Source organism: Paramisgurnus dabryanus, chromosome 18 (genome assembly GCF_030506205.2).
Source record: "Paramisgurnus dabryanus chromosome 18, PD_genome_1.1, whole genome shotgun sequence".
Taxonomy (NCBI): domain Eukaryota; kingdom Metazoa; phylum Chordata; class Actinopteri; order Cypriniformes; family Cobitidae; genus Paramisgurnus; species Paramisgurnus dabryanus.
This window is the reverse complement of record NC_133354.1, coordinates 16,390,533-16,414,625: the sequence shown is the minus strand read 5'-3', so window position 1 is coordinate 16,414,625 and position 24,093 is coordinate 16,390,533. Positions and strand designations below refer to the sequence as shown.

The following is a 24,093-nucleotide window of genomic DNA, read 5'->3' as shown; positions in this document are numbered from 1 at the left end:
AGTAGATGGCTGTAGTCCAAACCAGCCGTTCGCTGTAGGCTTTGAAAGGGGAATTCTGTTAAAGAAAATATATCACCTGACATTGAATTTTATCATTTTGCATTTTGCATATTATATATGTATATATATGAATATATGCATATGTATACTGTATATGTATGTTCTGAGCTGTGCAATTGAAGAGAAGCGGGACTAATTTGCATATTCATATATCCACGTATACTAAGTGAGGCAAGGGTGTAGAGTTACATTGTCACAGAAAAACTTTTATATATGCTATTATGATGCTCAAAGATGACTTTATTGTGATAAAGTGATAAAATTATTGACTACAGCGGGACGTTTTAACAATAGGCCACAGATTTTTTTGTTTTTCAGTAGTACAGATCTCTAACTGATGGCCTTGTATGCACCTCTTCAGTATGCATGCACATGCACTGCTAGTGAAGGACTGATTCCAGCATACTATGAAAAATAACAGGTGCTTCATGTTTATTAAAGCTTCATGATTCAAATAAATATTTATGGTGCAAGAACAATGAAGCCATCAAAGAAAAAAATGCAGAGCACTTTGAGACAAAACCAGCTTAAAATAAGCTTAAAAGAGCTTCATTTGATCTTTCTACAATCGCTAGTCAGTTTTGTAGTTCATTTTTAAGTATTTACTTTAAAATTTATCTTGCGCTAAATTTGGTGTTTGTTTTCTGTTGACACAACTAGCTAAAATGGGTTGATATTTCCCTTTTTTTTAACTTATATTTGACATTGACATTTATGCATACTTTACAGTGCATTTAGTCATGTCAAAGATAGAAATCAATGCAAAATCAATGACTGAAATCAAACTTTGATGCTCCAAATCTCATAATTATATTATAAGTCTTTAACCTGGAATTCACAGACAAGGTCACATACTGTATGGTAACCACTTTTTGGGAGTAAATAAATAAAAAATACATTTTAGTTATATTTTAGCGTGCTTTGCAACAAAACTAGGTTTCTCTGGCCATCAGATATGTGAGTCCCTGACCCAAACTCTAGACATTAAAGAAACATGCAAACTTTTTCCTTTAGCTTATTTACCGTATCCCCCAGAGTTAGATAAGTCCTTAAATACCTTTTCATCTCAGTGCATGCCATAACTTTGTCTGACGCACCCACTGCTAGCTTAGCTTACCACAAAGACTGGAAGTAAATGGTTCCAGCTAGCATACTGCTCCCAATAAGTGACAAAATAATGCCAACATTTTCCTATTTATATGTTGTGATTTGTATAGTCACAGCGTGTACAAATAACAAGGTCATCAAGGACAAAGCCATCTTTTAACAATATACATACTGGGAACTATATTCTCAGAAGAGGAAGCACTGCTACTTGGGCGGTATTTTGTCACTTATTGGGAGCAGTATGCTAGCTGGAGCCATTTACTTCCTGTCTTTGTGCTAAGCTAGGCTAGCGGTGGGTGCGGAGATGAAAATTGTATGTATGGACTTATCTAACCCTATGCGATACGGTGAATAAGCTAAAGTCCCAATATCCACAGAGATGGATAATCTTACTCTGGTTTGCCTTTAGTCCGACACGTTAGTTCAAGATTCTCGCCCTCTCTGGTGAGACCCACCGGAAACTCCACCACGATTTTCACCTCGGGTTTATCTGCAAAGGAGAAAGAAAAGCACATGAGCGTCTCGTGCCCCCAGGCGGCATGAAACTTTTAACAGCCTTGGCTTTGTTCGGCGCTTATTTAATTGTTCTTCACAGTTTGATTCTTCTCTTCAGTATTACGTTTGTTTGAGACCAGATGCGTGCATGCTTTTTGTATTAACCTTTGGAGTCATTTAAACATAATCAATACACCCTTATGCCATGTATACATTCAGATGAGTCACAATAATATAAATGTTCATATTCTTGAGCTCTTAGCATTGACCTTTCTGTTCTGTAAGTACTGCCCTTTGCCATATCTATTAAAGCGAGCGGCTGCTCAATGGCTCTATTCTCCCGTGGCTGGCGGCAGGTAGCCTGCTGGCTTTTTGCACCTTGCGTCAGCCTTGCCTCTCAGCGCTAGCTGCTATGTTCAGCATGAAATGTGCACTTCTTCTTGGCAAGGCTCAGTTCTTTTTCAATTCAGCTGGGATTAGAGTTCCTACTGTGTCTGTACAGTGCAGCAGGAGGGGTGACATTCAAACTGACGTTGGACACATAACTAATGCTCCTTCACACATAAAATATCCAGGACTGTGTGTCTTGACAACATCAGAGTTTTTATATATATACGGGTAAAGAGAGGGGTGTGTGGTCACTCGTTCTCCATTTGCGTAAACTTCTTGCATAACGGTATTACCGGAGTCTAATAGGATTTTTCAGTCTGTCTGCTGGTCTAATGACATGATGAAACCTAATGGCAAACAGCTTATGTAAGAAAATCATAGAGACATTTACGGCCCTTGGCATTTAATGGACTTGACAAGGCTGCTGTGCTGTTTCTTTGTTGTGTCTAATATTAGGCAAATACCAAAAAGCTTCCTGTTTGGCAGGTAGTGCTTCTGCATATGAGGACATGGCATGGAAAAACAGGAAACGGCAATCTCTGTGTAATACTAAGTGCTAATGAGAGCAGAGAGAGAGAGCGTCAAAAACTGAAAGCATTACTTGCCTTTCATTAGGCATAAAAGGATCCAAGAAACAACAGTTAGGTGTGCCGAATAAATAAATAAAACAAATAAACAAATAGGCAGCCACCACTGCCTTCTTTCAAGGTGAAGCGTGTCATTTCTGTGGCACTGGCAGCAGAAACTCAACTGCTGTTTGTTAGACATAACAACATCGGCTAAACCAATGACATGCGTTTGGTGCACAGCTATCCGTTTGACTGCCGAATAGCAGATGGAAGAAATGTTTGCGAAACCTCTTTGTAAAGCCCGATTTATAGTCGTGCGTAAACTGGACGCCGTAGCTACGCCATAGGTTATCCGTAGCATGTGCATAGCTCTGCGTAGACTGACGTGCACCTCGCAAAATTTTTAATGGCGCGTCAGTTCTGCGTGGACCGCAAGCGCTGTGATTGGTCCACCAGAACCCCTCCCATCAGGTAAAAAAACTGCATCATAGGTATTTCCGTTTGCGACGGTGAAAACAAAGATGAGCCAAGTTGAGGAGTGATTTAACTTAAACTGCAGCAAAAGTCGCTGTTTATTTACTTCCATCATTGCTGGTCTTCTCAAATCATACACAACAAGTTGCTGTTTCTTCTTCGTTTATGGGTTAACTTGCCAAGCTTCTTCTTCTTTGACGGTCACGCTGCTACTGTGGTTACACGCTTGGATACAGCCTCCCAGCGGTCTGCGCATGTTTGCACGTCAACGCGGACGACGACGCAAAAGTATGAATGAAAACCGACGCGGAACCTAGGCCGCCACAGCTACGCCGTAGGACCTACGCACAACTATAACAAGCCCTTAAAAGGTTAATGTTTAAAGTGATCGCCCGCCATTGACTGGTCCCAGTATAGGTCATAAACCCCGCCTCCCCCATGTTATTCAACGGGACTTGAGACCAACTAAACAATTTAATTACCCTTCAATTATCTTTTTTCTGAAGCTGTTTTCTGTCATTTATTGTAGTTTATATCACGCTGATGTAAATTCAAATGTTTGATTTTAAAATAAGTTATAAAAACGTTGTTGTCACGTAATGATTGACAGCTGTGATATGCGCATTCTGCCAGAGCGAGGGCGGGGCCTTGATTTCGCGGCTTTACTTCCTGCTCACTACTGTGCAGGACTGGTTGCGAAATCGCTACTACGCAGACTCAAGACTCAAGATGTATAGGGACACTGGCGGCTTTACTTGTCACCAATGGAAAAGAGCAAACGGGCGTCATCTATTAATAATATGCGATCCTGTCTGTGAAATTTCATAATCTAATTATGGGATTAGGAGCATCAAAGCTGGCTTCAGTCATTGATTTTACATTTTTTAATCTTTGACAAGACCTTACTTTGTCAATAATCTTTACATTATGTAGGAAGATTTTGTGTAAATCACAAAAAAATGGCTTAACCTGTGTTTTCAAATTAAGGGTCACACATTATTTCCATTTGGTGATGTTAGTTGAGAAATTACAGTACATGCTGCGACTTTAAAGTTTCCCAGATTTATTGTAGTGCTGGCCAATCCACCATGGTTATGTAAGTGAGCTAAAACGAACGCTCTGAGTTTCCTCTTGTTTCCTCTGAGGTATTCATCCTCTGAAACTGACAGGTTGGAATGGCTGATCTATGCCTTCCCAAATGCTCCATTCCAACCCTGGCTGGCATCCAGCCCTTTAGTTTCTCAAAGGAACCCAAATCTAATATTCTCCCAGTAATAGAGCAGAAACTGGCATTCCACAGATGCCCAGGCAACAGTGCTGTGTGTACAATCCATGGAGGTACTGTAGGGACGAAGATTTGAATTGCTCCTGAGTGACACTTTAATGACATAACTGCAATCATTCGGCATGTATTGTTGGTTTAATAGCATATTTCAGAGTGAAACGCAGATATGTAACCGGGCTTGTAAGGTAAACAATCATTAGTATGCGTTGTAAGCAAAGGAAGCAGACCTTGTGTTTGTGCATAAGGGCCAAAGAATTACAGCAAATCCACACAGAGAGAAATCTCTGAAGATATAGAGGTCGAAAGACTGCTTCGCCAAAACCACGTCAAAGTCGCCCACAATAACCCTTAGATTCACCTCTTTCAATTTCACTGACTCTTACCGAATGGACTGAAGGGTGGGTAAACGGTGACTTCACTTTGACCCCCAGATTTCACACTCCTGTGGATTTTAAAGTGCAAGAGGAAAAACGCTTCAATGTCCTGACAGGATTTATCACATTACTTCAGGGCTGACGTCTGAACCGTGTTCTTAGCAATCACTAAATTTGTTGAGTGCTTTGCCAACTTGACGCTTTCCCGTTTGACCTCTTCTATCAACAAAAAGTGATCTGCTGGCCTTCCATCTGCCCAAATTACACCCTGTCAGAGCTAACATTTCTCCGACCATGATGGACAGCCCAGATTGAAGCGAAAGAGCGGCCCGCTCAGAAGTTCTGTAAGAGGAATATCAACCTGTTTGTCTCAGCTCTTTGGAGACTCCTTCTGTTTCTCTCCTTGTCATCTTCAAACTCTCTGCATGAAAGGCTCTGACTGAAAGTTTCTCACTTTGAAGATTCCCCTGCATTAGTTCCTTTCCAAAGTTTGCTCTCCCGGGCACGCGTGCGCTAAATCTATGAAAAGCAGGGCCACTCGCCTTTGGAGCGCCACTAGGCTCTCTCTTGCTGGAGTGTCGGTGTGCCGAGCAGAAAAGGTCAGTCTAATTCTAATAACACAATTATTGACACGAGATATCGTCATCATCTGCTGCGAGCGGCCACACAAAACGCTTAATTTCCCTCGAGCTGTTGAACCTCGTATCAGGGGGTAGGCGATGCAGAGCAGCAAAGTGAAACTGTTTGCATGCCAGTCATCAATATTTCAGGCTTATTTAATATCCACACCAATGTTTTTCTATTTTCTATTGTGAAAATGAACTCCATTAAAGCCGCCTTCGCTCAATGATTTTTACCATTGATTGTTTTGCCAGCACAATTTGAAAGAAGAGCGAGTCAGACAATGACTCGTGTACCAGCTCTCCCTGGAGCATGACAAATGTTGGACGTGAGCATGAAAGCCAGTTAAATAGCACAGACAAAATGATTTCAGATGTTTCTGTGGTAGGTATCAGAGACCACAATATAATGTCATATTATATTGTAGTCCTTCACTCTTAAAAATAAAGGTGCTTCACATTTCGCGTCTAAAACCTCTCTGAAAACGTGATTGCCGGTTGGTTCTTGTCACATGACCATGCGCTTGCGGCATTCTGAAAAGTTGAAATGATTTTAACTTAATGTGGTGGGGACTAAAGGCTTTTCCAGCATTGAAGGACATCCGGGGCTTGCAGACCATATTAAATACAGGGATCAAATTTTGAGTTTACTCGCTTCATTCACGTGTGAAAGACGCGCATGAATTCTAGTTATCTAGAATTCTAGGGCTTCTGCAACTGCGCTCGCTTTTTGTAATCACGTCACTGCTAGAGCAAGCTTCTCATTGGTTAATGCAGCGCGTTTTTCCACCAAAGTTAAATTTTTTCAACTTGCGCGAACTACACGCGTGAATGAGGCAGAATCGCGTGTACCGCGCCATGCTACACGCCTCATTCGCGCCGCGAGACCTCCAGACGCACGTCAACGCGTCTTTACATTGACTTAACATTGCGCTTGACGCCTCTACCACAGCTGGTCTGAATGCATCATTAACCCTTTAGGCGCCAGAGGTTTTTTCCTAAAACGTTTAATTTTGACATGTTACTTTCAAAAGGCTATATCTTAAACGTGATAAGAGATAGAGACTTTATGTAAATTAGAGAAATATTAAGGATGACACACTTTGTGGAGGGGAATAAAATGTCCCATTAAATTTGCATATTATGACGTCATATGTGGCAGCCATCTTGAATTTTCATGAAAAGTCACATGTTTGAATGATAAAATGCAGCACTTCTTTCCCCCCAAAATGTCCCTAACCTTCTGTATGCTATATTGCACAATACTGAATGCTCAGGTAAATAGTAAGTAGTAAACAAACTGATCTGCGCGTCGATAGACTAACGTTATGCATAATGGCTCCTCTGCCCCGTGTAACACCGCCTCTGCTCCTGCTACGAGCCGCATGGCCAGATCTGCCTCGCATGCGCCCCGAGTGGAGAGAATTTGCACAGCTGGGACTATTGCCTTTACTGTCGCCGTGATTGTGATGAGGTGCACGGGACCGAGCACTGGAAGTCTGCCGCTCGCCCGACAGACTCCCAGGGCCCGCTCGGGAAGACGCAGCTCGCTCTACATTGCTTGCACGGTAAAAAGACTGGACGCGCATATTACCTCCAGCCTCATTCCCCACACCTGTAACACGCTTGCTAATCCGATGAATTCTCCGACCCCGTGTAACATTCCCACCACTGACATTGGGCAAAGGATTCATCATGTGCTTGGTGTATAGCTACACTTTCACTTTGCCAGCTGCACGATTGCAAAGCAGGGGCGCGTCTGAATCGTGGTCACTAAATGAATCACCAGCATCTTCTGAAGGCAGATATTCCCCTTCAGAATCATTGTCAGCGAATATAAGACCCAACACTTCATTGCAGGTAAGCTTTTTTGATGCCATTATATGATCATGTATTGAAAAAACTCGCTGAGGTTATCGCTCTGATAAAATGACTCACTTGCACACTAGCTATGCTGTTGCGCACTTCAATGCGCTCTTGCTCTAAGAGTTTGTATAAAAGCATGATGTTTTTCTGAGTCCGGTATAAAGTATGACATGTCTGCCATCTAGTGGAGGGGGCGGATGAACGAAATTTGACACCCTATGTGACAAAATCGGCAGTTACATTCAGTGACGCATCTTGTCGACAAAAGTCGACCGTGGCGCCTAGAGGGTTAACTCTCAAATACAACTACAATCTGTATGGATGCTTGTGATTGTTTTAGGGGCGGGGTCAAGTGCATAATCGAGCCGCCGTTTTAGGCCCACCTAAAAATCCGCAACTCAGAAAACAGTCTAAGGTGCCATTTACATATAGCGTCTTTTGCACGCTCAAGTTCGCTATTTCAAATGTAGGCACGCGGTATGCGCGCCCATAATGGAAGCAACACGGTCACAGCGTGCATGTGGTGTGACGCACTAATTATTTCCTGGTGCGTACGAGTTAAAAACATCTCATCTTTTCAGAATGCCGCAAGCGCACCGCAGGTCATGTGACAAGAACCTATGCGCCTATCAAAGAACCATTCAGACAAAGGTTCTTAGAAGAACCATTATCTTTTTATAATCTGTCATGATCTTGTCTTAGCTTCTAGTTCATTGTGACAGGGCTCTGACAGTACCATGTTTTGTCTGAGGGCGCATGGTCTATCTTACTCAGGCCAAGTGCTCGCTCTCTGTCTCGTCTCTAGACCCCACCCCTCTTGTCTCCTCAATAATCATCCCATTATTGCTTGATTATGTACTCCTGCTACCCTCTTGATTTGCCCCCTTATTTAATGCCCCGGTGTCTATTGTCCTGTGCGCGTTCGTCTGATCGGAGATGTTCATGTCTTGTTTGAAGCAGTAGCTAATCTTGTCAAGTTTGTTCAGCTAGTCTGTTCCAGTTGTTTCAGTCCTGTCAATCGAATGTCGAGTTTGTCTAAGTCTGTTTTGTCTAGTTTAGTGTTTAGTCCTGTTGTTCCCCACCGTGTGTTTTGTTTTCCTGTTTTGTGATTTATTGTATAGTAAAAGTCCTCGTTTCATATGTCAGTCTGCAATTGGGTTCCTCCACATCCACGTTCATGACAGTTTACAGTCTTTGTGGCATGTTTCAGGAATAAATTTCTAACATTTATAATGTGTTTAGAAACAATTTTCAAGATTGGCTTTACAGGGACTTTGGTGCTTTGGCATCCCTAAAATACACACAGAAAACTAAAACAAATTAATTAAAAATTAATAAAAAATATGAACCCTAACCCTAACTAAATTGAAAGAACAAAATAAAAAAAGAAAAGCAAAATTGAAAGTCACATTTTACAATAAGATTGTATTTGTTAATATTAGTAAATGCATTAGAACTAACAATAAAGCCTTTCAGCATTTATTAATCTTTGTTAATGTTGGTTAATGCCAATTTAATTGTTCGTGTAAGTTCATTGTGCATAACAATTACAACTTTTGATTTAAAAAATGTATTTGTAAATTGTAAAATTAACATGAGCTAAGAATAACAAATGCTGTAGATGCATTGTTCATTGTTAATTTGTGTAAGCTAATGCAATTACTAATGCTAGCAAAATACAACCTTATTGTAGTGTTGCCATTAAAATCGCATAGTAACAAACTATATCTCTATAACTCTGGTAATAGATAACAGTGCTCCTCTAAAGCTCAATGGTAAATCATTGCATTAACAGTGCAAAAGGACATGAGTTCGAATCTAATACAAAAACAATGTATACCTTTGTAATGAAATAATAGTAGATCATTCTGTTCTAGTGAATGATCTAAACTCTGTGATGATAATACTTTAAAGCAAGCGTCTTTCAAAAATCGAGTCTATATCTGAAAAAAAAGACAGTGCCCAAGGCTGTCCTCCAATCAGAGGCACAATCACTGGGCAGCGTGTCATGGCTGAATTACCGATGCGCAAAAACATGCTTAATCTTTCATCACAGGCCGAGTGACAGCTAAGAGAACGTCCGCTCTCACAGGAGAAGGACAGGCCTGACTGATTTCTAACACAAAGACAAAAGATAACACCTTTATTCCATCAAAGATATCCCTGACCTCGAGCTTTTACTGTGTAGAGATGAAATCTTGCAACGTGTCTATAATCTTACGTGTGTTAAAACTCATTTCAATTTCTCACTCTTTCAAACGCCCTCTCGGCTCACTCACATTGTACTTCCAAGAACTTTTGTGCCTGGAAGTCCTTGACCGCAGGATGGTCCACAATGCACACCACAGGAACTCCATCATCTTCTCTTGTGACGATTAACTTCAGCCAACTAGTCACAGTGTACATCCTGTCGTACGTGACCTCCACTTTAGACCTCCCTGTGAAAGATGGAAACAAATAAGAAACAGAATTTAGATGTAATATCTTTCATTACCATGGGAATATCCTTGGGCATTTTAAAGATGAAGGCCACCGTATAGTTCCCCTAGTGCCTTTTACATGTATAGTACAGTAGCTCATCAAAGACTTGAATACAATCAATGGCACCTTGCAGAACCACCTCACGTGTGCATCGGGACACGCGGTCGTAACGGCCCCGAACCGCTTGCTGTCAGTGTTTGTTATGCAGCTGTCACTCATTGGTAAGTGTGTGGGCTGCGATGCTGTGTTTGTGCTTTATGAAGTGAGATATAATAGCTGTAGTGGACGCCTTTGACCCACAGCCCTCCTTCAACAGCATGAAGTGGGCATGAAGAACACAAAAGACTCGGAGTCATTGTGTGGCTCCAGACAATGGCTGCACAGCCCCGCACAGACCTCCATCACTCAATTACTGCTCTGGGCTTGAGGAGCGACACAGGCGTGGGTGGAACGAGAGAAAGGGACGAGGAGACAGCAAGAGAAAGAGAAAAGGACCTATTGTCCTGTTTGTGTTTTTCTTAGGAAAAAATCCACTTGACCATTCCATTAAAAAAATGAATTGGATAGAAGGATAAGTGCGAGAGATGAGACAAATCAAAACATGAAACTGAAACTGTACATTACTTAGAAGAACCAGTTCTTTCAAAAGACGAGGGACCAACAATTTCATAAAATGCTAAAATCATGTTAATTGTAAGCATAATGATAATAATTTATATAATAATTTATATACTGTTATAAGCCTGTCTGTACTTTTACATACATAATTAATCAGTATTACTTACTGATCGGTTACTATACCTATCTGTATCTATTGTGTACCTGTATACAGTTATGTGTTTTGTACCCCTAAAATTTAAGTAATACAAAATTGTTCCTTAAGGTACACAATAGGTCTTTAGGTTATAATAAAGGTAAAGTTTTGTACCTTTTTGGGGTTTTTTTCTGACAGTGTACAGGACACCTGTAAATGTTAACTCAATGGATGATTGTTTTGCCAATCACATTAGGAGATATTTGGGTCTTTAGTGAACAAGAATATATATCTAATGGCGCATTTCCATTGCATAGAACCCCACGGTTTGATTTGGGTCAGGTCAGGCCAGCTCACCTCACTTTGGCTTGGTTAGCATTTCCATCGAGTTTAGAAACAGTTCGCAGTGGGAGGGATTATATTGCATACTGCTGTGACATCATACATGTGAGAGCGTCGTTGTACATTCCCATACATTCATTTATATCTCACTCCGCCACAAAATAAAAATTGACCACCACAAATAGATGTTTGCACATCGCGTTTATCACTACCTCTGTCTCACATGACAGTTTCTGTAAAACAGCCGTGGCGTCAGTCGACGCACTCCGCTGAGCTTCATTTAAGTTGCATTTAAGCATATATGCAGACGTGCGCCTCGCGAATGTGCCGCCACAAGTCTGTTATGGTGTTCCTGATTCTCAACCTGTGGATGTTTTATATCGCTAAAAGGGAGTTTGGGGACTTACAACAGAGCACAGATGACAACAGGTTTACTCGAGACAACGCAAGCTAGCATGAAGCTAGCTAATCTTTTACATTATAGCGATGATGCTGGTAGTGAAGATTCTCTCAGACCAATCAGTGATCTACAGTGTTTTTAAGTCACGCAACCGAAGTGGTACTAAAAAAAGTATTTGGGTACTACATACTGCACCCAGTGGAAAGGCCCCCAAAAGTAAGCTGACCCAAACCAAACCAAACCGTGGGGTACTATGCAATGGAAAAGCGCCATGCAACTTACTCATTAGTATAAAACTGTCCTAATGTTTCATTTAAAATTACATCCATCAAAATAGAATAGCGTTTGGGTATCAAACAGATTGCAAAAAATATACGCTGTTATAATTTGCCATTAATAACATCCTGGCTCTCTTAAGACCCAAGGTATAAAAAGGTTAAACTTTTTTTTCAAGAAATTCTTATATTAATTATTAAGACATAACTTCTCTAACATAACTCTCGAATGAGACAAGGAGGACTAAGTGATTTGTAATGTATTGGTAACATCGACAAATGAGAGGTCAATTTGATGCTTTTTCAAATGGACATGATGTTTTCACAGTGGTGGTCCAACTAACATCATAAATGGGTTATAATATCTCCTTGGTTTCTGTCCTAATGTAATAAGGGCCCAAATTTAATTTTGCATTTATATTTTAATGTGTTTCAACTGAATAGCAGGCCTGTAATATTGTACAAGTATTGTGTTTCGACTCAAATAGAAAAACAGAATAGTTGACTCAGCTTTTAATAATAATGTAATAATGTGTTACATTTATATAGCGCTTTTCTGCAGGACTCAAATCGCTTTACATATGAAAGGGGGATTCTTCTCAACCTCCACCAATGTGCAGCATTCACCTGGATGATATGACGGCAGCCATATCGCTCCAGAACGCCCACCATACAGCAGCTTATTAGTGGAGAGGAGACAGAGTGATATATAGTACAGTATATATGGGGATGATTAGTAGGCCAATGGACAAATTTGGCCAGGATGCTGGGGCACACCCCTACTTTCGAAAGACATCCTGGGATTTTTAACGACCACAGAGAGTCAAGACCTCTATTTAACATCTCAACACCAAAATTATGCTTTTTGACAGTATAGTGTCACCATCAGTATACAGGGGTGTTAGGACCCACAGGGTGAGCACTCCATGCAACACCTCTACCAGCAGCAATCTAGTTTGACCCGGCTCAACCCCACATAGCTTCAGTGGGCAACCAGTCATGGGCTACAGGGTGATATGACCTCACTGTATCTTTTTAGATCTATTATTAATCTTATTCAAAATGTTAAATAATAAAAATGTCCAGAGACAGTACTGCACCCCTTAATATTTCCCAAACTTCATATTTATTCTTCATCCTTTGTGCATTCAGACTTCCGACATTCAGCATTATCAGAAATGAATGGATATTCAGACAATCATATCTCGAATAAGAGAAGACACAGAGCTCATTGCAAGCCCAGCACCACCTCTATATTCTCTCTCACAATGCCACAGTCACAGCTGATAAAGAGATAATCACAGGTCAATCACTGTCATTCAGACATTTCTTCATTTCAATAACATCTCTCTTTTTGAAATGCAAAGGAGCTCTGATTAGTCCCGATCTGCAGCGATACAGTGGGCTGAATATCAAAAGAGATCTTGTCCCTATTGAATTCACCGTTTCTTCACTTTTTTGCTCCCTCTAATTTGCTCTTCCCACATTTCAACGCCTTGCTAAAGAAAGTCACTTCTTTTAAAGATGGCAGCCTGGAGATCAGGAGGCAAATTAGTATTTAGCAAACTTCCCTAAAGCCTTTATAAATTCTAAATCAAACTATTGTATTTTCCAGTGTAGAGTTGTCACGTTGAAACGAGCTTATATTTTTAATAAGCGGGCCGATGTCGTTTGACAGGAGGAAATTAACTGCTCATTGTTTCTTGACGTTCATTCAACTAGTCTTATGAGACAGGTGTGCATCAACAATGGAGCTGGATATAAAACACAAGTACTTAACGTAACACAATATGCAGATAAGAGCTGGAAGACTGTGTGTGTGTGTGTGTGTGTGAGGTAAAATGAGGCACTACATCGAGGGAGAGGTTGAGTTTACATTCCAAGGCTGTATGGGTGTAACCTTTAAATGATATTTAAAAAAGCCTGATTATCCTAGAGGTAATTAGGCTGAATGATGAGGACATTTAATTAAAAATAAATCCGAAAAGGCGCAAGGGCCAAAAGCAATTTCCAGCCAGTGAGTGCCAGCGCTGAAACGCCGGTGTCAGGAGAAGGGCCCTCCTCTTCTCAAGTCCTCAGTTTTTTCAATCCTTTGACCGTTCCGCTTTACCAGAATATTCATGTCCTTCTGTCCGTCTCGCAGAGCTGAACTCGTTCATTTTTAACGCCGCATTTGTCTGACTGTCCAATAATATATTGATGTTACATAAAAACAAAACAGCCACACACAAATGAGCTGCTGTTGTATAATAGCTGCTGAACACAAGCACTGGGGTGAAAAACTCCACTGATCCGACCATTAATTAAATGTCCGGTACTCACATTTAACTGTTTGATGGGTAAGTCTTATTAGGACAGAAAAAGATCCTATTTTTACGACCAATTACTCTACATTTTTTATGGTGGCTTACCATTATTTAAAATTATAATTAAAACTCAGCAAATTACAAACATTATCTGTCAATCAACAGCTTGACTGTTAAGTATTATGTCATTATTAACAAAATACAGAAAATCTATGTTTTTAAACAGGAAAATTCTATATGACTTATATAGGGTTTTCTTTTCAGTTTTCTTAAATTACATACAAATTCATCTAAATTTACAATTAAAAATCTGTATAATGTGTATGTGGTTATATTAAAAGTACATGAACATACTAACAATTTAACACAAAAATGTAAAATATTTGTTTTGATAGTTAATTTATTGTAAAAAAAAAAGTATAGGGATTGGTGGAACAGTCATCCTTTAAAGATATTTTCTAGGTTAATGAGCAAAACTCAGTAAACATGTGAGATCATTCGATGATCACAGTGACATCACACCATTCTCAAACTGTGAGATTCTGACATTGAGTACGTTTACATGCACAGAATAAGTGGATAACTATCAAAAATCTGCTTATTACAGAAAACTGTTTTCATGCGTTTACATGCAAATCAATAAGCCGGCTATGCAGACAAATGCGTTTACATGGGACTTGAAGACTTATCAGTTTTCTCGCAGGCAGTGACGTCACCACCTATAGTACACAGTAGTCGTTCAAAAAGTCAACGACATATCTGTCTTAAGCTGTACTGTTGTATCTCTCCTCGTGTCTGCAGAACTTGTAAATGTAACATGAGCTTTTATTTCACAGTTTCTCTGCCAACTGCTTTAGTCCAGCGGAGACTTTTATGCGTTACCTTGCGCTTACTTCCGCGTGTGACGTTTATCTTTCATACGCGGAGACATGCGCAAAAGGACAAAACCGTGAGAAAGCCGGTTAAGGTGTTTACATGCCACGCGAAATCGGCGTAATGAGCAAAAAATTACCTGTGCCGATCGGTTTTTGCTTACGCTGTTTATGGGCTTTCCCCGATTAAAGAAAACCGCTTTACGCGTTTACATGACCCCACGTGTTAGCAGTTTATTAAGCATAATCGGCGTAAGACTGTGCATGTAAACGTACTCATTGTGAGTAAGTTAATATGCAAGCTTATCCGGTTGTTAAGTGATGACAGCTCGAGACAGCGCAAGCTAGCACGAAGGTAAAGCTAATCTTTTACATTATAGCGATGATGCTGGTAGTGACGATTCTCTCAGACCAATCAGTGATCTACAGATTTTAAACAGCTGATTATGAGCACTTTTTATTCATATTACACATTTAAGCGAAAATTGTATAAACTCACGGTGTACACTGCAGTCTCCAGGCTTACGTTATTCGCTTGTTAAGTCATGACGTAAGGAATACAGTTTCCAGCTCCAAGTCACCACATTTAAACAGCCATTTATGAGCATTTTTTTCATAGCACACTTTCAAGCGAAAATTGTATAAATTCACTTGTAAACTACAGTCTTAGGCTCCCAGAATCAAAGACAGCAATATATTAATCATTCATAAAAAATCCACGTCCATAAATCCATGTCTGGTCATCTCGGATTTTGTTATGGAGATAAAAATTAGGAGTTTTTCATCATGATACAACATCTGTGAGCGGTTGGAGCTGGAAGCGGTGAATGACGTCAGACTTAACAACCGGATAATGAATTCAAAATGTTTATGGTATGAATGCACAATAAGTGTGCCTTATATACCACATACAGTAAAATGTCAAGACATAAATAAAGGTTCTAGAAAGCTGTGTGTCGTCCAAGCTTTCTAGAAGGTTATAGAATCATAATTCGTAAACCAGAAGTCGTTGGTTCGATTCCCACAGATGGCAGGAAGTGACTGAAGTGTTAAGATGTTTTTGTGAATGAGCAAAATGCAGAGACAATAATATCTGACTTTTTCACTTTTTTGTTTTATTGGTCACTTGGTTTTTTATTATAATAATCTGTAAAATTATTGTTTTTGGACAATATTGGAATTACTTTAATTTTACGTTTTTTGTTTGGCAGCCACTGCTGCCAGTCATTTGACCATTTTTTAAAGGATTTGTACATAATACATAAATTGCTTTACTAGAGTCTAGACAGCTGTAGTTTTGAAAATGATCTTTGGGAACATTTAATATGTTTAGAGATCATTACAGTGTATTATATTATATTTGATGTATAATACATCAAATTATATATGGACACTAGCAAAAGTTTGGAATTATCTGCAAAACAATATTTGTTGTCCTTAATAATGAAAGTTTTACCAATATACCTTTTTACTTGAATTTACTAAAAAGGTCCACTTAAAAAAAAAAAAATTCAAAACCTAATCATTAGATGGAGCAGCAAAAACATTAAAGACGAGATCAATAATTGTGAGACAAAATGTAAAGATCCATCATTTTTAACTGCATTTTGATAATTTAATAAAGATTCTCTAAAAATATTATAAAATATGTGTTATTTATCCTTAAGGCATTTACGCTGGGCATGGCTACAAACCCGCCTACGATTCCGTGTAACATCATTTAACCATGGTTGCTCTTTCACTTTTTGGCTTCTCATTCTAAAAGGTGCAACATTATCCAAAATCTTCACACACACACACACACACACACAAAAATAATTAAAAGAAAGGAAAAGTACCAGCAGAAAGTATTCCAGCGAGATATCTCACCAAAACAAAAAACAATGTTTGTGACCCACCTTGTAGTTCTTTGTCTCCCTTCATCCACCTGATGGTGGCGGCAGGTTTGCTCCCCATTGAGGTGCAGGTGATCTCTGTCTCGTTACCTTCACTGACAATGTCCTCACGGGACTCGATGATTGGGTTTCCTGGTGGGACTGAAAGTAAACAGACAGATTTTACAAGGCGGTCCGTAAATCAAGCACCACTACAGCTTGACGCTAGAGTCACATTCAGCCAAAACACGCTGACAACAAACAGATGCTAGAGCAACATTGATATAGCTGGCATACTTTTGCTGGCTAGTTTCGGATGCAAAAAGACACGGATAAAAGTTTGGCGACACACTCTGTAGCTATGCTCTGATTAGAGATGCAATAACACAACTTTTACGTGGACAAATACAAATTCTGAGGATAGATATGCATATGCATACTTTGATAGTAGTCAGTGAGTCCAATGTGACAAAGTCACATGACTGTTTGAGCTAATATTGTATTTTTGGTTGGATGGGCTGGTTAACAAACAAAACAACGGTTTGCAACAGACACCGTGTTTAGACTTTTTAGAGAAAATCAACTTTTGATTGATTTGCGTATTGCTGGCTTTATGTATTTAAACAAGTGTTGTTAAGTTTTGATTAATAATAACTACAACACTAGCCAGAAAGCACTGCTCATTTAACCGGTTTATGAAGCAACAAAAGCTGGTGTAACAAAATTTCCCATCATTCTCCGTAACAGCGTGATAAAATGAGCAAGATAAAATGCATTAGACATTAATTACATACATAATGGTTGCCTTCTCATTTTATTGTACTAGGTCTAAAAAAGCGTCCTGTTTTTGCAGGGTACAAAATTATTCATGATTCATATTTTATAACTTGAAGTCTCCAACATCAGTTTACTTATTAAACCAACACACAAAAAACTACACATCCAGTTAACTATTGCCTATATTTTTATACCATATATCCTCCTTCAAACACTGTACAGTTTCTCTGCATGCTACTACATGTCATACTGATGTACAATTCCAGTCCACTATGACAGTATTATGCAACACGCTCTTATTCAAGGTCCATGCATGACTTTTAACATGGTCCCTGCATCCTTTGTGGCATGCAACATCTAAAAAGTTTAACTGAAAAGGTCGAAATAATCCTGAAACCTTCTAGGAAACTGGCAGAAATGTCAAGCGAGTTTCGGACAATGTAATACAACAGTACAGATAGCTTTCTTGTTCCCCGAGCAGCAGGGCTCCATTCAAGCATTCTGCTTTAGTTGGGGCATCTTAAGCTTTGGAGCTGACGCCCAGCCACTCGAAAGCATTCAGCTCTCTCCCTCTCTCTCGCCCTCAAAACCGAATAATCACTTTTAAGTGCTGGTGATTTTGCTGTTATGCGAAGACGTTGAAAACATGTACACACACATACACGCACAAATAATAATTCAGCTGAATTGCTCCAGCATGCTACGCAGAAGTCCTTACAGAAAGTAGCAGGTGAAGTGTTTGAGTTTTTAAAGGGCTTTCAGCAGCCCCTACAAACATCAGCATGTGTGTATGTATGTGTGTGTGGTGGCAGCTTTGTTCTGAAATATGAAAGCCTCTATGCTCAGGATCTGGCTTGGCTATGTCTGAAACCTTCTGTTAGGTGAAGATGAATGGCTATATCTTGATTCAACACTGCTGTAGAATCTCATAAAAGCTGCTTCACTCTGGTGATTGATCATAAAGGGATTTCTCTGGAAACAAAGAAGTGTGTATGTGTGTGTCTATAGGTGTGGTGTGTACTCGTGCAGCTCACGAATGGGTTTGTATCACGTGTGTTTCATACTTAGCACAGTGATGTCGGCGTAGGCCTCCTGTGGAGGGTCTGTATAGAGCTGGCACACGTATCTGCCCTCATCTGAAAGAGACACATTGGACAGTGCCACACGCAGCTCGTTCTCTGAGAAGTTGACCAGTTGGAATCGGGCATCTTTCAGAGCTGGAAAGTAAAAAGAGAGAGAGAGAAAGAGAGCAGATGAGACACAACCTGAACTTCTATTACAAACCATAAACAGAAACATGCAGGAGATAATAAGCAGCATTTATTCCTTTTGAAATTGTGTTTGTGCCAAATGCTGCCATATGCTTCTTTTAAGCAACTTGCTCTAGGAGAGTGGAGGAAACTTTAAGGCTATATTTTCAGATAAGTTGAAAGGTGCTCCTTGGGAATAATTCAATTGATTAGATTGCTTGGCACTCTGAAACACGGGCGACTCTATTTCTGGCATCGTCTGACCTAAGCGTGGTTTCACTGGGGTTTGAAATAGGGATACTAGCCTTGGGACCTGGTGCGCTAAACCGGAGTGACATCTAAGGGCCTATTATATCATTTTAATAATGAAAAGAGCTTATGTGGGTGTTGCTTCAAGTATGACTGTAAAAGCTCTGAAAATACTTTGTATACTATCATTTAGAGCCAGGCAAAAAAAATCACCTGTGATTCTCACGCGTGTCTCATCAGTAAAGCCAGTTCGGTAAATAGTAGTAAATCGCCATCACCTGCTTTCAGATGGAGCAGCATTTACTACACAGAGCCGTAGTTCACCAAGAAGCTAGGCAAAATCGCGTTCATAATCGAAGACGAACTTCCACGATTATGAACACGATTTTGCCTAGTTTTTAAATGAGAAAAACTGTAACATGCTGCAATGCAAATTTTAAAACGTTTAATTCACCTTAACTCTTTCACCGCCATTAAGAGAAAACGCTTCCCCGCCAATGACGAGATTTTTCGTCTTTCCGCAATACCACTATTATCCACCAGGTGGCGCCCTTCCGCAACTTTTTAAACTCGGAAGTATTGCCCTATGGCAAGCGCCTGCATGTCCGTGTCTGTTTTAAAGGTCGCTCTGAATGGGATCTCTATGAAAAGTCCATCACAAAAATGGAATTATCTCTGCTTTTTGCTCAAAATGTGGTGTTTTTGCAGAAACCTACCCATATTCAAAAGCCGATTACAAAAGAACCTTTGAAGGTAGGATGAAACGATTTTTTGAAAAGTTCCGTGGGATAGTCACAGAATTTTGTGCTCATTTTTCCGTGGCATTCTCACGGATTTCCGCATTTTTCCGTAACCCTGCTACGGACTGTCTTTTTCCGTGGCATTCTCACGGATTGGTTACTCAACTGCTTTTTCCTATTTTCAAACCATTTTTTCTGATTTATTATTTTATATTTTCTAAACTTTAAACAATTGTCGCCTGGGGTTGGGGTTAGAGTTACGTTTGGGTAGGGATGTAATTTCATGTAAATCTAACCCTAAAGAGGTGGTGATTGCGCAGTGGATAAGACACACGCCTTTGGTGTGAGAGACCCGGGTTCGAATCCACTGTGACACACCATTGTGTCCCTGAGCAAGACACTTAACCCCTAGTTGCTCCAGAGGTGTGCGACCTCTGACACATAAAGCAATTGTTAAGTCGCTTTGGATAAAAGCGTCAGCTAAATGAATAAGTAAGTGAATAAGTAAACTGAAGCGAAAATGGTAAGAAAATAGGACAAAACAGTTGAGTAACCAATCCATGAGAATGCCATGGAAAAAGACAGTCCGTAGCAGGGCCACAGAAAAATGCAGAAATCCGTGAGAATGCCACGGAAAAATGAGCACAAAATTCCGTGACTATGCCACGGAAATTCGTGAGATCAGGTTGGACTTTTACTAAAATAACTTTAATCATTACATGAAAAAAAACAATTAAGTCATTATAAAAAGTTACAATGTAATAGTTTAAATAAAAATCATCCCCTGTGCACTTAAAGAAACATCAATACTATATCAAATCTGACAGGCGCCTTCTCAAAGTGAGGGCAAGATCTGAAAGTCTTGCTGCAGACCAACAGTGAGAACCTCACTCCGATCCTAAATTTCGTCTGGAGACATGGCTCTCTTTCTTAATTACATGGAGGAATGGAATCCTTCGGCCCAGAATAATGAGAGGAGTCCATTATGGCTTGCTCCACCGGTGTGGGAAGCTGATAGAGGAAAGTGAATGCTGCCGAGGGAGAGAGAGAGATGGCGAAATAGAGATGAAAGGCTACCGGCACCCCCGCCACCCCCATCCGCCCTCCACTCCCAGATAAATTCCAGCCCGATCGGAAGACCATTTATGACAGAGAGAGAGCTCGCACATGCGTTTGTTCTCGCCCGCGATGGCCGAGTTCAAAGGAGCGCTGAGAAAAAGAGAACCATGAATAAATAAATAAAGAAATAAATAAAAGGGAAAATAAATAAAGAAATAATCGGGCATCATTAGAGATTTTTGAGCCGATGGGATCATGAAAGCTCGCTCTGATGGCGCGGGGTGTTGATTCTTCTTGGTTCCAGCTGGTTTGCCATGCTCTTTAGCTTTCATTCAAAAAGTGAAAGATAGAGAAGGGGATGGGCAGAGGGGGTGCATGGCACAGAAAAAGGGTGAAAAACATATTGGACCTACAAGGACTGCAGTTTTTTTTCTCTGTGCATTGCAAAAGGAAAGAGATCTTAACCGTTCTCTATTGCTAACAGCCTTCTTATGCTTCCATTTCACCCACACGAGTTCCTCAAGCCCCGAGCCCAAACACGTTACTCCCGTCCGCAGCACGGGAGATGTAAATATCCCTCCCTCTTTACGATCTCATGCAGTCCATTTCTCACACACGTCGTCGCACATGACCGTGGAGACGCTCGGGAAGCTCCTGCTGCCAAGGCAACGCATTTCACATCTTTGATCATGGTGTCAGGGTGGCATTCGCACAGAGCAAAAATACAAATAAATAAAACATCACGCACATGTTACTTTTACATCTATATTCCAGGGAACGCAAGAGCGTGTACGTGCGTAAGAGTCTATTCAGGTAATGTCAGAGCTAAGGTGTAACGAAGCCACAAGCTACTCAGGAACATCGAAAGAAAAGACTCTGCTTTTTGTGCACGGACCAACAGCAGAGCTAAGATGTCCAGCGGCCGTTGCGGTGGTCTTTGTTTTGAAACACCAAGCAGTGGCTTTCATGTAGCTGGCGCGTAATGTGCGACTAATTAAAGCGGCTAGCTTGAAAGCAGGAGTCTGGCTGTCAGGGGGAGGGCAGGCAGAAGCTAATGATTTAATTCAATTTATTGATTGGGGAAATGTGAGGATTAAAATAAAGTGATAAGGAGCAGGGAGCCAAACGGGTTTATAATCTATTGTGACTGTGCATCAGCTGGAGAGACGGCAATAATTATAACATTATGAAAACATGAATAAGTGTGGTGTCAGCTCTAATGGGGAAATGAGAGAGCAAGAGAACTCGGGAGCCCATATCTGGGATAAGAACGACTTTGAAGGTAAAAAATAAGTAGGGATGTGGAAAAAGATGTATTTGCAAAAGCAACTCATCAACTAAATGGGTTTGGGCTCACCTTAAGATGCAGTGAACAAAAGTGATGACCAACTTTGAACAATTTTACATCTTTACTAATTTAATCACACATATTTTATTAAAGATCCACTGTAAAAATTATTTGCTGCACTAAAATCTTTTGTTCTGTCAACTCAGACTTACAAGTCATTTCAACTTACTATTTATCTTGACTTATCTTTGAAGTTTCTAAAACTTATAAAATGAACTTATTTCAACTATTGTATATAAGTTAAAAAAACTTGTCTCTAGTCAAGATAAATAATAGTAAGTTAAAATGACTTTTAAACCTGAGTTGATTAACTGAAAAGTTGCCTGCCAGCATTTTTTGTGATTTTCACAAAAGTTTTACAAAATGCCTTGCAGGAAAAGTTTCTTCTAAAAATATATAAACATACAAATATATCAAATGAAAGAACAGGGGCCTATACCATGAAGGTAGCTGAACAAACTCGGGGTTACAGGATTGGTTTTGAGTTGACAAAACCAAACCGATGCAATCAGGCTTTATTGGTCCAATGAAGCGGCTTATCAACTTTCTCTGTCAACTCAGGCTTTGATCTTTAGGCTATGATTACTCCACCCCGCGTGCACATAAAAGAGTGAAGTCGGCACCAACAACCAATCGGAATAGAAAAGAGAGAGAGCAAGTACGAGCAGTGTATTTTTTTAGCGGAGGAGCATGAGCTAATTATACAAAAGTATGAAGATTATAAAAATGTATTTCAAGAGCGAAATAATACTGCCTCTGCTCTTTTTAATATATATACATGTACATTAACATACTTCATTGTATAATATATTTAGGTAGGCTACCCAAAGTGAAATATGCCTTTTTTAAGTTAATGTACACTGTTAAATTTGTTAATAATCTTACAGGGAATTTTATAAAAGCCCTCTTTTAAAGACATGGTCTGTAAATGTCCGGGGAACACTATGAAGCTTTTAATGTAGCCCTACAAGACCACCTTGCGCATGGTTCGACAAACTGTGTTTTCCCCACCGACCGCATACAAGTATGTACCATTTGCAAAAAAGCGCAACGCAATACACATAATTTACGGTACAGTAAAGGTTTATCGTCGGCGTTTTACGTGACGTTTTTCTGCTTTCACACCCAGACGATTTTTACTGGCGCTGAGCCGAGTGAGGTGCAAATTCACCCCTGGACGTTTCAACGGCACGGATTCAACGTGATACATTTCTTATGTGAGTCTAGAAGTTTGCAAAGATAAGAGATTCCTTCCGTGGAAAATCTAGATATTTCATACAAATAACTGGGCAAGGGAAAACTTAAAACTTTCTCTACGAGGTGCTCTTCTAAGAATTTGCGCAGAGACCCCTACTTCTTTCCGGTTTGGATGTTTAAGATCAAGACCCTCACCCTCCTTTTTTTCTCAGTTTTTTTCCTCTTTTTTATTTAAATGCGGTATCAACACGGAAAATAGTGATTGTTAAATATGCCTTAATGTTTGTATTTGAATATGTTAAATAAAAAAATACAAATAAATAAAATTTGCATGGAGACGCTGTGTATGTCAGCTATATATTTCTTTGCTCGCAGCTGATTGGTCAAACTGCAGTCTCAGATCTCGAATCCAGAACATAACCTGCCCCGCTTGCAGCGTAAGATACCATGGCGACAAAAACTGATTAAAGCCGCGCTACTTTCATGATACCTAAAACTCAGGGTTGGCGCAAACTAATCTTAAACTTACCTGGCTATCTACTTAAACCGGCTTCATGGTATAGGACCCAGACCCTCTGCTTTCAAAAAAAAAAGAAACAATAAACAAACAAACAAACAAAAAAAAAACGTTTCATCCAATCTATATTTTTTATCTGCTTATAAAATCTTAAATATGGGTATTTTTCTTTAAAAATACAACTTTTTTTTAGCAAAAAGCTGACATAATTGCATTTTTGTGAAAGAATTTTGTTAGAGATTCAGATTCAGAACGATTATCAAAACATACACAAAGTTTATAATTTGTCAATAACATTTTGTCTTCATTTTTTTCATAAAATTGGGTAAGTGCGCATCTAGCGGAATGCAGATTAACATAAAAATTCATCAGGAACACGTTTTTTATGCAAATGTTTTTTTCTTAATTGACA

The 24,093-nt window shown here is 39.8% G+C and overlaps 1 protein-coding gene across 4 annotated transcripts in view; it reads right to left on the bottom strand.

The window, feature by feature from the left end:
• Positions 1-24,093, bottom strand: part of cadm1a (cell adhesion molecule 1a) — a 327,178-nt gene that overhangs the window by 58,245 nt on the left and 244,840 nt on the right. For all 4 annotated transcript variants that reach the window (XM_065286942.1, XM_065286943.1, XM_065286944.1 and 1 more), the window contains exons 4-7: positions 18,386-18,538; positions 16,569-16,706; positions 9,520-9,678; positions 1,561-1,657 (exon numbers count right to left, since the gene is read on the bottom strand). In XM_065286942.1, the coding sequence (XP_065143014.1) occupies positions 1,561-1,657; positions 9,520-9,678; positions 16,569-16,706; positions 18,386-18,538 (547 nt within the window). The remainder of the gene's footprint in view (positions 1-1,560; positions 1,658-9,519; positions 9,679-16,568; positions 16,707-18,385; positions 18,539-24,093) is intronic.